Source organism: Equus przewalskii, unplaced genomic scaffold, assembly GCF_037783145.1.
Source record: "Equus przewalskii isolate Varuska unplaced genomic scaffold, EquPr2 ChrUn-13, whole genome shotgun sequence".
Taxonomy (NCBI): Eukaryota; Metazoa; Chordata; class Mammalia; order Perissodactyla; family Equidae; genus Equus; species Equus przewalskii.
This window is the reverse complement of record NW_027228750.1, coordinates 8,882,097-8,894,916: the sequence shown is the minus strand read 5'-3', so window position 1 is coordinate 8,894,916 and position 12,820 is coordinate 8,882,097. Positions and strand designations below refer to the sequence as shown.

The following is a 12,820-nucleotide window of genomic DNA, read 5'->3' as shown; positions in this document are numbered from 1 at the left end:
AACCTAAGAGCACTTAGTGATGGTCTGTTTATGTGTCTTTGGCTTGTTTCACATGCGTAGACCTTGTTCCTGCCCCTCTTGCCTTCCCTAAGGGACAACAGCCAATTATCTGAGATGTCACATTGCCTACAGCCTTGAGATGTCAACTCCAGATTACACAATCTTCCTGAGGGCCGAGGCCACCACTTCTGTGTTTGCCACATCATCTAGCACAGTGCCAACTACAAAGAAGGTATTGAATAAATTCCACTCATTTGTCCATTATTGTTCAGAGCGGCTGACTATTCATTATCTTGAATCTTCTTGAGAACCTTGTGAGGTGAGTATCCAGGTTCCGAGGTATCCAGGTTCCTAGCTAAGGTGGCTAGCTGGTTAGTGGAAAAGCAGGACTGGGAGGCAGATTTTCTGATCCCATGTGTAGGACTCTTTCTTCTGCCCAAGCCACAGATATGTGATCAGCTGTCTCCTGGAATGGTATCCCTGAGCAGCAGATTCTCTCCACTGTTTCTCCCTCCTTAGAGCTTTGAGAAGGGTCCTGCTGGGTCCTGGGAAGGCCTTGTCAGACTGGCCCGAGGGAAGCTTGAGTTAGAGGATGAGGAGGTAAGGAGCATCTCAGGTGAAGCTCTGAATGAGTCCAGCACCTGGGAGGGCTGGCATCCTGGTCCAAGAGGGGATGCCCCCAGTGCCCTCCAAAGGGTCATGCAAGGTCTCAGGTCTGCAGTGTCCCTGCCCCACCCCATGGCCGTGCTGGAGCCACCAGTGGGGACAGGTGATCAGTTACAGCTCAATCCCCAGGAAGCCACAGGATCCTTCCTCCAGCAAGAGGGGAAAGGAAAACCATCAGCAACCTGCTCTTGCCTCGGGAAGGAGGAAACAATCAGGGCAGAAGGAGTCGCTCTTGTTGTTTTGCCCACAGAGCGCAGGAGGGAACCGGAAGCCCAGCTGCTTCCCTCAGGCAGTGGATGCTCCTATCGGGCTATCTGGAGCTTCTTTGCCAAAAAGAGGGATTAGGTTGCATGAAACCATTCTCATTCTCGGCCGACAGCCTGAAGGATTTGGGGTGCATCCAGGAGCCCAACCCCTTCTCTCTGCTCCAAGCTAATGAGCAGCCACAGGATCTGACCCCCTGAGGCTCAGGAGGGCGGTCAGGGTCACAGCCACATCTTCATGTGATCTGGTGCCTCATCCATGGGATCCTCATGTGCCTGCATAGCACCTACGTGTATCTAGGAACAGTCCCCCAGCGTTATGGCCATTTTCCATTTCTCCATCTCGTGGCTCATCTGCCTTGAGGAGGAGGCAGGGGTTGGAGCTGGGGCTGGGGCTGAGTGTATGACACCTGCCTTTTGAGAGCGGCTCTGGCACCGACTGCGTGCTGTAAACTCTGCACAGCTTCCTGCTCTGGGAAATGCAGAATTAATTGAATGACATGTGCAGCGATTACGGGAAGGAGATGGGGTGGGGGGAGGACTGTTTGTGGATCCTGCCAAGGAGGCTAGGAATTAATTCAACCTGTCACTTTATACTGAGCTCCCTTAGCAGGTGTCAGTGGAGCAGTCACCTCATCTATCCCGAATACAGTACCTCATAGCCTGAGCATGCACTTTACAGAGCTGGCCAGAGCCTCTGAGGCACTTGGAGAGGGCTGGTGCACTGGGGTAGAACAGGCCACGGCTGCAGCTGCGACGCCATTCGATTCCACCCCAGTACATTCAATCCAGCATTAGCTCACCACCTAGTATGTGCTGGAAATGCTGCCAAGGTTATAAGTAAAATCATCTTCAAGTGGAGGAAGGTCGCTGCTAGCAGAGAAGACATCCAGGTATCCACGTAGTATGTCTGCACTTTCAGGAATAATCCCAATTTCAAACACTCTGTAAACTCTAGTGAGAGCAGAGAACATATGCTCTCTCTTATTCACACCTGTAATCCCAGTGCCTGGCACAGAGTCTGGAACAGAGTATGACTTAATGTATGTTTGTTGAATGAGCAAATGAACACGTGTCTCGATCATTACTTGGACCAGCTAGTTCCCTGGAGCTTTGCAGGGAGTTAGGATTCAAGGTGCTCTCTGCTGGCTGTCCTCCCAGAAGCCCTCGGTTTCCTCTCAGGGGATCCTCCTCACTTCTCCACCTTCTTCGCTCTGGCATACCCCTCCAGACCTGTGCTCTGCAATTTTGCATTCAATGCCCCACTCTATGCCCCCCAAGCCCAAGTTGCCAAAGATAACTAATATTAGCAAGTCAGAGTCAGCACAGATTCACTCTGAGATGCTTGGCCTGGCTGGAGAGCCCTAGACAGAACCAGATGTATTTTTAGCTCTTTGGGGATACGGAAAGGTATTGAGATGCAGTCCTCGTTACAGACACCCGGGCAAATCAGTATTCTGCTACTGGCCTCCCCACACCAGCAGTTTCCATTCAGTGTCTCAAAAGCAAGGGTTGCCATGGAGATTGAGTGCCGGGGCAACCGAACTTCCTGTCAGGAACCAGCGGCACAGGTAGGGCTCTGGGCCAATGGGAATCCAGGAGCTCCTTGGATGGCCATGGTTTCCCCTCCTGAAGGCAAATGCTGGCAGAAGTCCCTGACATCCTCGGAAAGGGTCAGCCGGGAGCCGGAGGATGCTGTCTCTGAACTTCATTCAAGGACGGATTGATTCTGTTTCTCCCTCGCACCTGCCATAGGACTGGTTTAGTTCTTTCCCTGTTCCTTTGCCCAAGGACTTTGGCCACCTAAAAAGCAGACTGGAAGCTTCTTAGGAAGGAAGGTGGCAGGGTCATTTTGTAATAGAGGCCAGTCCTGGCAAGTACCTAGAACCCAAGCCATGCTTGGGGCTGGGGAGGCCAGGTCAAGCCAGTTCGAGAGCCATTTGAATTCCAGTAACCCGCTTTTCTGGATGGCACTGTGCAGGATTATCTTATTTTATCCTTGCTATCGTCTGGGGAGACAGCCACGACAGGTGGCATGGTCCCCACTTTCCTCATTTAATCAACAAACATTTCTTGTGTGCCTGGTATGCTTGGCAACTGCAATGAAAAATCCCAGCTCCAAGAGGCTAAGGGACCCACCCACAGTTACAAAGCTAGTAAGGGGTGGAACCAGAAGAGCACCAGGGCTGTCCAGTCCATAGAGTCAGAGGGATAAGAGCCCAAAGAAGTTCTCAGAGAGCATTTAGCCTGACCCTCACACTCCACAGAAAATAAACTGAGGCCCGGAGAAAACCTGAAACTTAGGAGATGTAGAAGAGGACCAGGATTCTTTTGCCCATTCTTCTCATCGCCCACAGCTCTTTCCAGAGAAATAGGCTGCCCCAAACTTTTACAGAACCCTCGCTCAGTGCCAGGCACTGGATCAGCTAAGAATTTCTTTTAGTTGTTGTTAACAGACATGACTACAGTGACTTAAACAAACTAGGGGTTTATTCTCTCTCATAAAAGCATCCCAGAGCAGATGTTCCAGGGCTGTGTGAAAGCTCAACAAAGTCACCAGCTCAACAAGACTCATCAGTCGTCAGGATGCAGGTTCCTTCTAGCTTTCTGCATCACTGCCATTAAACACCCAAGATGGCTGCTGGAGTTCTAGCCATCACATCCACATTCCAGGCAGGAAAGAAGGATAACAAAGGAATAAAAAGGCCTGCATGCCCCCCTGTCTCCTTTAGGAGTCTTCCTGAAAGCCCACCTAAGTTCCACTTATAACCCATTAGCACTTACTAGTTGTAAGGGAGGTTAAGAAAAGTTATCTTTTACCTGGGCACATTGCTACCCTAAATGGGGTTGTGGCAGGAATGAAGAATGGGGGAATGGTATTGGGAGTAATTTCTGCCATAGGCACTGTGTGTGGATACTATATATATATATTTCATATTTGTCCTAAGATTTATAAAGGGTTTTGTTTCCTACTTCTTAAAACTTTTCTGTGTTTCTAAATTTTCTGCAGTGTGTATATATTTGACAATGAGAAAAAAACCCAAACTGCCCATCCATCCTCCTCCTAACCGCCCACACAGGTGATTTATTAGCCCTGCTCAGAGTCACCTACGGTAGTACGCTACTTTCATGAAGACGGCACAAAAATTCTTAAAATGGGATTTGAACAAAATATCAATTCGATTCAGTTTGAATGAAACCTACAGACCTTGTAGAGATCACCCACCCTCGGATGAGGCTTAGAGCAGAAGTGGCAAATCTACCCAGGAGCTGGAGAAAATCAAAGCTTCAAGCAAAGCCAGCTCCCCAGCCTCGAGCCTCCCCGGCCGCCAGCCGCCAGCTCCTCTCGTCCGGGAGCACCTCCCACACGCAGCCTCCTGGACACTGAAATCCAATGCCCTCTGGGGGCTGCAGGGCTGCCGGGCTGCACGCCGGCCTGGAGTCATGCTGAACATCGGGGGTAGACGCCGTGGGTCCACCCGGGAGACTCAGCCTCGCGCAGATGGCTGGGGTTATTTATGAATTAGAGCTGTCCTCCTCAAGAACCCGTGAGGCAGGTCAAGGACATGGAGGAGCTCCACGGTAAACCAAAGCCAGGGCCCAGGCATCCTGACTCCTGCCACCCCCACGGAAATTCTTCAGGAGTGAGTCACAGGCCAGCACAGGAGCATGACTGGGCACACAGGGAACCCACTTCAAGACTTTCTCCCAGTGTGGTGCTTCTTGACAATATTTTTAGCTAATACGTTGTCCAAGGCATGATGGAAAGGTCTTTGAGAGGGGCTCGTGAAAAAGCAAGGGTCAGTGCATTCAGTATGGAACTGAATGGGGGTGGTGCGCTCCTGAAATAGCCCAGATCTCCTAGTGTATCCCAGAATCCATTTTCCCCTTAATTTTACTAAATGAACACGAATTTTTTGGGGGAGAGGTAATGTGCTCAGTGGAAATATCTGATCTCAGGCTCACTTGCAGATGTTCACAGAACTGGATAGTAAAATATGGCTAAACATCTCTGGGAAGGCTGTCCATCCCTAACAAAAGGCAAAGGCCCAGGAGGAGAAGACTGCATTTTGGCCTCACCCCTCCCCTTCTTCCTGCCTGGAGGGAGAAGGAGATGCTCGGGAAGGAAGCAGCCATCTCACAACTGAAAAGGAAAGCCTCATGCTAGGAGGCAAAGCAGGAAGCTGGAAGGATCTGAGGTCCTTCGTGACGTTCTTGACAATGTCCCTGGACTACCTACCCCCTGATTTCTTGTTATACTACAAAAATAGAAGCCCCATTTGGGGAAGCCAGTGCGGGTTTCTGTTACAGGAAATGCAATCCTAACTGATGCCTACAGATTGCCAAAGGGCTGTGTGTGTTTGTGGGATGACAGACTCGCCAACCGACGTGCAGTTCCTGCCCTGCTTCTGTCCCCAGGCTCGCTTCCTCTGAGGTTAGAACTGGGTGGCTCGGATCAGACCACTCCATTTATCAGGGGCCGAAACCGTGGCTGAGTTCTTGCAGCAGAACTCCCAGCAGGCCTGGACACGTACCTCAGACTAGGCTGGGCTGTTCCTCAGTTGTTCATCTTACACATCAGTCTGGGGGAAAGTGAAGAATTAAGTCCCATGGACTGCTTTTACCCCTCCCAAGAAAGAACGTGGCACACAGGAAGATGCTTCTTGGCTGAGAAGTCCCTGAGAACTTAAACCTTGGTCCTCCCAACCCAAGAATAGAATCTTCTCCCTTTCCCTTCACCTTCCCCTTTCAAAACACTGTGGGCATAAAATCGCTTCCCACTGACGGCCCCATAGACCATGGATCTCAGTCCTTTGGGATTTGTGACATCTTAAGGCTATGTGGGAGGAAATGATGACTGTATCATGTCAGACTTTTCTCAATTCAACCAACGTGTTTTTGAGTGCCTACTATGTATCCATATAATCTTCACAAAATGAGCAAACAGCTTTAAAAGATTCCTGCAAAGAAATCCGGATTAGAGATATTATCAATAATGCAAACATAAGAAACAATAAGAAAATATCTGGAATGACCTTTCTCCTTCTGGATAAGCTCGTCATTGGCCATATTGTAAGGCAAAAGCAATAACAATCTAATTGGATCTGAAAGAAGTTGACAAAAAATTCAACATTTTCAAGATAATTCCCTGAAATATGGTTGACGTTTATTATTGTTAATGAAGGTTATTGACCTAAGAGTTTTTGCCTTGAGATATTAGCTAATGATAGCAGAAAGCTTCCCAATTAGTAAGGTATTTAAAATCAAGCATCTGGACCATGAACATGAACTTCTTCATTTATTTCATCAATGCTTAAAGTCATTACAATACTTACCTGGTTATTTAACAACATTTCATTAAATGTAATAATAAATGGATACAAGAGTCTTGGTAATTGCAAAACATAAAAAACCACAAGCCCTTAGGGAAACATTTGCTTTTTCTACTGCGAAAAATGGCTGAAATACTACACGAAGAGCAATACGGGCACAAAAAATGGAATCTTTTGTTATCAGCTGTTGTTGAAAAAGGCGTAGCAAACATTGCTGAAAATTTTAAGACATAAATATTAGACAAAGGAAATTCCTTATAGGAAATTTGATTAAGAATATAGAGATTTCCAACATCTCAGTTAATGGGATTTGCTAGCTTTTATTATATATTAGAAATACATGAGAAATAATTTTTTTTAATCTTTTATTTTTATTTATTTATTTTTTTGTGGAAGATCAGCCCCGGACTAACATCCACTGCCAAGCCTCCTCTTTTTGCTGAGGAAGACTGGCCCTGAGCTAACATCCATGCCCATCTTCCTCTACTTTATACGTGGGATGCCTGCCACAGCATGGCTTGCCAAGCAGTGCCATAACTGCACCCAGGATGTGAACCCGCGGACCCCGGGTCACCAAAACGGAGCGTGTGTGCTTAACCACTGTGCCACCAGGCCAGCCCTGAGAAATAACTATTTTTGAACCACTAAAGGAAGGATGTGTGGGAGAAGAGAAAATAACTTCCTTAATAAGAATGTTTTATGGGAAAACTATTGACTGGAATAAAAAGAGGGGCTGGAGTGAGGTTACATAGACCCATACTTGATCTTCATTCACTCGACAACAAAGACGTTACAGACACATGCGCACAAAATGCCAAAGGTTGTCACTGATGTTGTTAATTTCATAAAAATAAGGTCTTCAAAGTAAAAGAGAGTCTTTATGCCACTTAGTAACGGAATATGGATTGACCAGGAGGATCTTTCCTATCACACAGAAGTTTGCAAGTTTTCTCACGGCAAGTACTTAAAAGAGTTACCAACCTTAAGGAAAAAAATGTTTTTCTTACAGAGACAAATGTTCCATTTAATTGCCCTTCTCTGTGATGACAAATGGCTGTCAGAGTTTTTAAATAAGCACTCCTGATCCATCCCTTCAAGATAAAGGTGATGCTTGATCGTCTCTTAAAAAATACACTCACGCTAAGGAAAGAACACTTGAAAACAGATGTTTGGGTGTTTCCTTTGTTACACAATTTTGCCCAAAGCCCTCCTTGTAATACCTTTAAATTTCTGGAATCTGTACACTTAAAAAAGGATTGAAAACAGAATTTTCTAACTTGTCTTAAAATCTTTTAAATGAGAAGTCCCCATAGGTTTTGACTCCATTTTATTAAAATTATAAAAATAATAATTCTATAATATATAGTAAATAATTATAAAAATGTTTCTATTTGCTTTAAAAGAGCAAATTTTTGGGTCTTACAGCAATTATGTGATGCCTCCTGTATATGGCCTTATACTGTGGTTGTCTTATCCATGGGAGTGCGCTTTGTCCTCTGACCCAGTGGAAGCTCGGTGTAGCTTTCTTCTCCTTTCCCTGCCTCTCCTCTCCTCTCCCCTGCCTCCCTGCACCCACTTGCCCCCAGCTGACCATTGTTCTGCGGGTGCCACACTTGTCAACGTGAATGTCAAGTTCAGGCCAGCTCTGACCTCCCAGTCTCGTAGCCTACATTTCCAGGCCTGTTCCCGCATCTGCTCTGGCTCTCTGGTGCCCCCAGGATAAACTCTTAATTTCTATGCAGTACAGCTTCGCTTCTGCTCACCCGGCCTCTGTGAACCTCCTCAAACTTGCCTTTCCAAGTTCTTTTCAGGGAGCCTTCCTCCTCCCTTTTTCTTTAAGGTCTAGGTTGATACCAAGACCCCGCTCAGATCCTATTTCCTTCTTGCACCTCTCTGGCCCTGGCCTCTCCCAGTCCTCTCCGGGCTATCCCTCCCCTCAGTGCTTTTCTACAGCACTTACTGCACAATCAGACACTATCAGCACTTATCACGATGAGGACGTCCTGTCTCTCCGACTAGACTGTCAACCTGTGAGCACCAGAGTGAGTCTCTGTGTGGCCCGAGCCCTGTGAACAACAGAGGGTGATGTACACAGGCTCCTGATTCACGGTACAGTATCACTGCTGTATCCAGTAAATGCTCAGTGGTGACAGCGTGACATCTGGAGTTTGCGTGGAGACCTGTCTGCATCTGTCACCTGCACATTTTTCTATGGTGGAGGGAGTGGCCATGTACTGTGACCCTATAACTGCTGCCCGCCTGGTGGCAGAGGGGACATGTGGGGTCAGGAGACATGGGCTGCTCAGCCTGTTCTGGGACAGCCGGCTGCCCTGAGCTCAGGGAACTGCTTGCTGGATGCTGGCTCATCCGCTGGGTCAGAGTTACGATAGTAACTGCTGTTCTGGTCCAAAATACATCTAGTGACATCCTGGGAGGTTTGGGTGTGTGAAGTATGCTTTAAAAATACATGAGAAATGAGGTTTTTTCCCACACATGTAGGGAGAACATGTCCACGTGCCGGGGCTAATATTAGGGCTGTTTATTTTCTAAGTCGGCATTCCCTTGGCCATCTAAGATTGCCACTGGAGACAGAATGATTGCTCTTTACTTTGGCACCTCTCATCTAGAAAGGATTACCAAGAGTAAGGAGGAGCGTGTCTGGGGAACACAGACAGACAGACACCCAGAACTGTGCGGGCCATTCCAAACAGGGCTATCCTCTGACCCATAGTCTTTTCTGGAGTTCAAAGGGACCCTTATATAAAACAGTCCCAGTTAGAGAACATTTCATGTGGGGACTGACAGTTCAAAAATCCAGTGCTAGAATCAGAAACAGCTCTGCCAGTGTGGGAGACTCCTCAGGGAAACACATTCAGACCTGTGAGGCAATGCTCTCCCTTCCCGAAACAGAACCAAACTCTTCCGCTGCCAAGCTTCAAGTGAGGAGGGGTGTCCCTCATTTGAGGAGGGCTCCTTTGCAAGCTTCTCCTTCCCTCTGGGCTCTGCCTCTCCCTGGAGGACAAAGCCGCCCCATTCTCCCTGGTCAAATGAGTTGGGGGAAAAAAGCTCTCTTTCTCGTGTTGCCCTTAGTACAACTGAGGCAGGTTGGAATTCTAAAAGGGACTTGGTATAAAAAAAAAAAAGGAAAGAAAATAAAGTACAAAAACAATTGCAATATCAAAACAGAAGTTATTGATGCTGAACTAGAACCTCTGTTACCCTGTCTCTTCCCTATCCTCTTGGAAAATCCCCAGAAAATTCTCTCCTTCATAGTGTATAGGCTCTTGCTAGGCTGGAAGCCTGGGAAAACAGGTGTGCAAGTGGCCGATGAGCAAGCAGTAGAACGCTCAGTCTTCCTGGGTCGCCAGCTGCAGCGAAAAAAAAAAAAGCCATCGCCACCCAGGGGACAGCTCTGGCTGTTGGGACCTCAGGTGCTGGAAGAGGGCTGTAGCCAGAGCCCAAAGGGGCTTTCGGAGGGGGTTGCTCAAGCCGCTCCTCCGGGCCCCTTTCCCCCGGCAGCAGTGGGCATGGTCACGCCGCACTGCTCTCCTGGCAGCTTGAGTTCGTTGAACTACAACATACTCATGTCGAAATGTTAACCCTCACTGGTTTGGCGAGAGAGCCCAAGCAGACACCATCTTCCCTTTAGCACCGGGGAGCCTGTTCTGGGCCCCAAAGAAGAATTCAGGAGCGAGGCCCTGGGAGGTGGGTAGGACAGGGGAGGTCCTGCCCAGAGCTAGGCCCTCTCCTCCTGAAAACTTGGGGATACTAGGCTGGTGGTGCAGGGGTATTAGCTAGGGACAGTGGGGACTCGCTCCTGAGCTCCACAGGAGGACAGAAGGAGCACCACTGAGCACTTACTGGATGCAGGCACTCATATGCTTCGGTACGATTCAATGAGGCCCCTACTCGCCCTGTGGGATAGGGGAAGAAAGAGTGAGCAAGAAAGTAAGTTAAGTGGTGATCAGGGATGCAAGCACAGGCTTCCCACCCCACTGCTGGGCCAGGCTCCCAGCAGCACTGAACCGAACAGAACTAGGAATGTTCGTAGCCTCAGGCTGAAACTACGCGCAGGAGGGCTGAGTGACAGGGGGCGCGCAGTGCAGAAGAACAGGTCCCACAAATATGTGCAGCCCCAGACCGGGCTTGCAACTCCTTGGAGAACCTCAGTAAAGCCAGTCATTCATTGCTGGTAAACTTCCTGATTCCTTCCTCTCGGCCAGGCTTGCTCCAAGCACTGGACATGGAGTAACTCATTATCTCCCTAGCACCCTTGCGGAGGACTATGACTATCCGCATTTTGCAAATGAGGAAGTGGAGACTCAGAAAGGTTAAACAACTCACCTAGGGGCACAGTAGCCGTGAGTGGCAGGGCTGGGATTTGAACCCAAGCAGTCTGGCTCCAGTGTCTGTTCCTAGCTCTCTGATTGCCACAGCTGTTGTTGCTACTCCCGGCCTGGACTGGCCCCTTTGCTAAAATGCACTCTTGGTGATGTGCCCCATTCCTTCCCCTGAATTCCTTGGTATTTGCACCCTAAAGGACCTCAATATCTGGAGATACCTGAGATCATGGGGTCCCTAGGCCCTAGAGGCCCCTAGGCCTTGATGCACTGTTGTCGTGGAGTGTGTACGTTTTTCTTTTTTTTTTTTTTAGGAAGATTAACCCTAAGCTAACATCCATGCCCATCTTCCTCTATTTTATATGTGGGACACTGCCACAGCGTGGCTTGATAACCAATGTGTAGGTCCGTGCCTGGGATCCCAACCTGCAAACCATGGGCCGCTGAAGCTGAGCGCATGAACTTAACTGCTATGCCACCAGGCCGGCCCGGGGGATGTGCTCCTTTTGAGGTCCCCTCAGAATCTCCTGCTTAGTTCTCCTGGGCCACCTCTTTCTCTCCTAGGCTTACTGGGCAGGCTGAGCAAACAGCGTCTGCCAAGGGGCCTGCAGGAAACCAACGGCAGCACTTCCAGAGGTCTCAGAGCTTCCATTCAGCACACAGCCAGCTGGGGGGGCCTCTGCCGGCCGGTGGTGCCCCTGGGGACACCGATACCCAGTGCTTGCTGGCGGCGGCTGGCTCAGGCACCTGTGTGCCCTGGGCATCACTGGGGAACGGGGCACTTGCCTTTCTGGAGCTGAGGGGGTGACGGGGAGGAGCTGGGGACGGGTGGGGCTGCTGCTGGACCCGCCTCAGGCTGCTCAGGACCAGCATCTCTGCTCCACCCTGAGGCGGAAGAACCTCAGGTTTGCTCATTTGCTATTTATACTGGAGCTGCTGTCTAGGGGTTTTATTTGAAGCAAACTGGTAAGCTCCAAGGCGGGAAGCGCATTCCTGGCTCAGTTCGGATGTCACACACCAGGGTTCAGCTGACACAAGGCCCGACCTTCTTCCCCTCCTGCCTCCAGGTCCTTCCTGAATCTGTGCATTTGAGGCACCACCCCTCCCCGCGCTGCCACACAAACACGCTCCAAAATATACTTAGGGTCTGGCTACTGCTTCCTCCCCGGGCCAGTGAAACTGCTTCAGTCTCTCTTAGGATCAGGCCAGACCCTTAGCCACTGTCTTAGTCTCTTCCTTTTAGCAGGATGCGGCCCTCTAAATTCAGTCGCCATTTTTAATCCTCCTTGCTGCAGTCCCCCGTTCCTCACCCCCAGGACAGGGCCACCTGCTGAGGAAGCAAATGCCCCCTGGGCCTTCCTGTGACAAAGTATCTAAACCGAGTGGTATTTTTTTTCCAGTCACTTTTACTGAGGTCTAATTTACACAGAGTAAAATACACCCTTTTTAGTGTACAGTTCTATGATTTTTGGCAAACATCCGGTCATATAAGCACCACCACAATCAAGATACAAAATGCCCCAAAAGGTTCTCATGCCCCGTGGTAGTCAGCCACGCCTCCCACACCCAGCCTCTTGCAACCACCAGTCTGGGTGGGTTTTATTTTTGCCCTGTAGTTTTGCCTTTTCCAGGATGTCAGATAAACGGAAGCTGGAGGCTGGCTTCCTTCACGCAGCATAATCCTCCTGAGATTCGTCCCCGTGCTCCATGTATCTCTAATCCGTCCCTTTTCAATGCTAGGTAGTATTCCGAAGTGTGGATGTACCCCAGTTTGTTTCTCCATTCACTCGTTGAAGGACATTTGGGTTGTTTCCAGTTTTAGACAATTATAAGTAAAACTGCTATAAACATTTGTGTAGAGGTTTTCATGTGGACATATGTTTTCGTTTCTCTTGGGTAAATACCTGGGAATGGGATTTCTGAGTTGTAAGGTAAGTGTATATTTAACTTTTAAGGAACTGCCCAACTGTTTTCCAAAGTGGCTATATCACTTTGCATTTCTCCCAGAAATGTGTGAGACATGCAGTTGCTACGCACCCTCACCGGCATCAGGTATGGCCAGTTTCCCCAGCCCATCCTCCTCTTGTTCTAAAGATGTGCCATGTGGTACTTTAATAATCTATTTGTGTGTTTCTTCCCCTCAAGTGGCAGTCCTAAAGGCAGGACATGGGATCTGTCTATTTCTATATTGCCTACACAGAATACATCAGGGGAGGAA

The 12,820-nt window shown here is 48.8% G+C and overlaps 1 protein-coding gene across 2 annotated transcripts in view; it reads left to right on the top strand.

Annotated features, from left to right (window-relative positions):
• The window catches only part of KCNC4 (potassium voltage-gated channel subfamily C member 4), a 48,593-nt gene extending 41,066 nt beyond the window's left edge, over positions 1 to 7,527 (top strand). The window contains exons 4-5 of one of the 2 annotated variants that reach the window (XM_070607858.1): positions 93 to 232; positions 3,940 to 7,527. In XM_070607858.1, coding sequence (XP_070463959.1) covers positions 93 to 232; positions 3,940 to 3,954 — 155 coding nt within the window. In that variant the 3' untranslated portion in view covers positions 3,955 to 7,527. Of the gene's footprint in view, positions 1 to 92; positions 356 to 3,939 lie in introns of those variants that run through there. The other variant, XM_070607856.1, reaches the window with a different exon arrangement.
• The last annotated feature ends 5,293 nt before the right edge of the window (positions 7,528 to 12,820 follow it).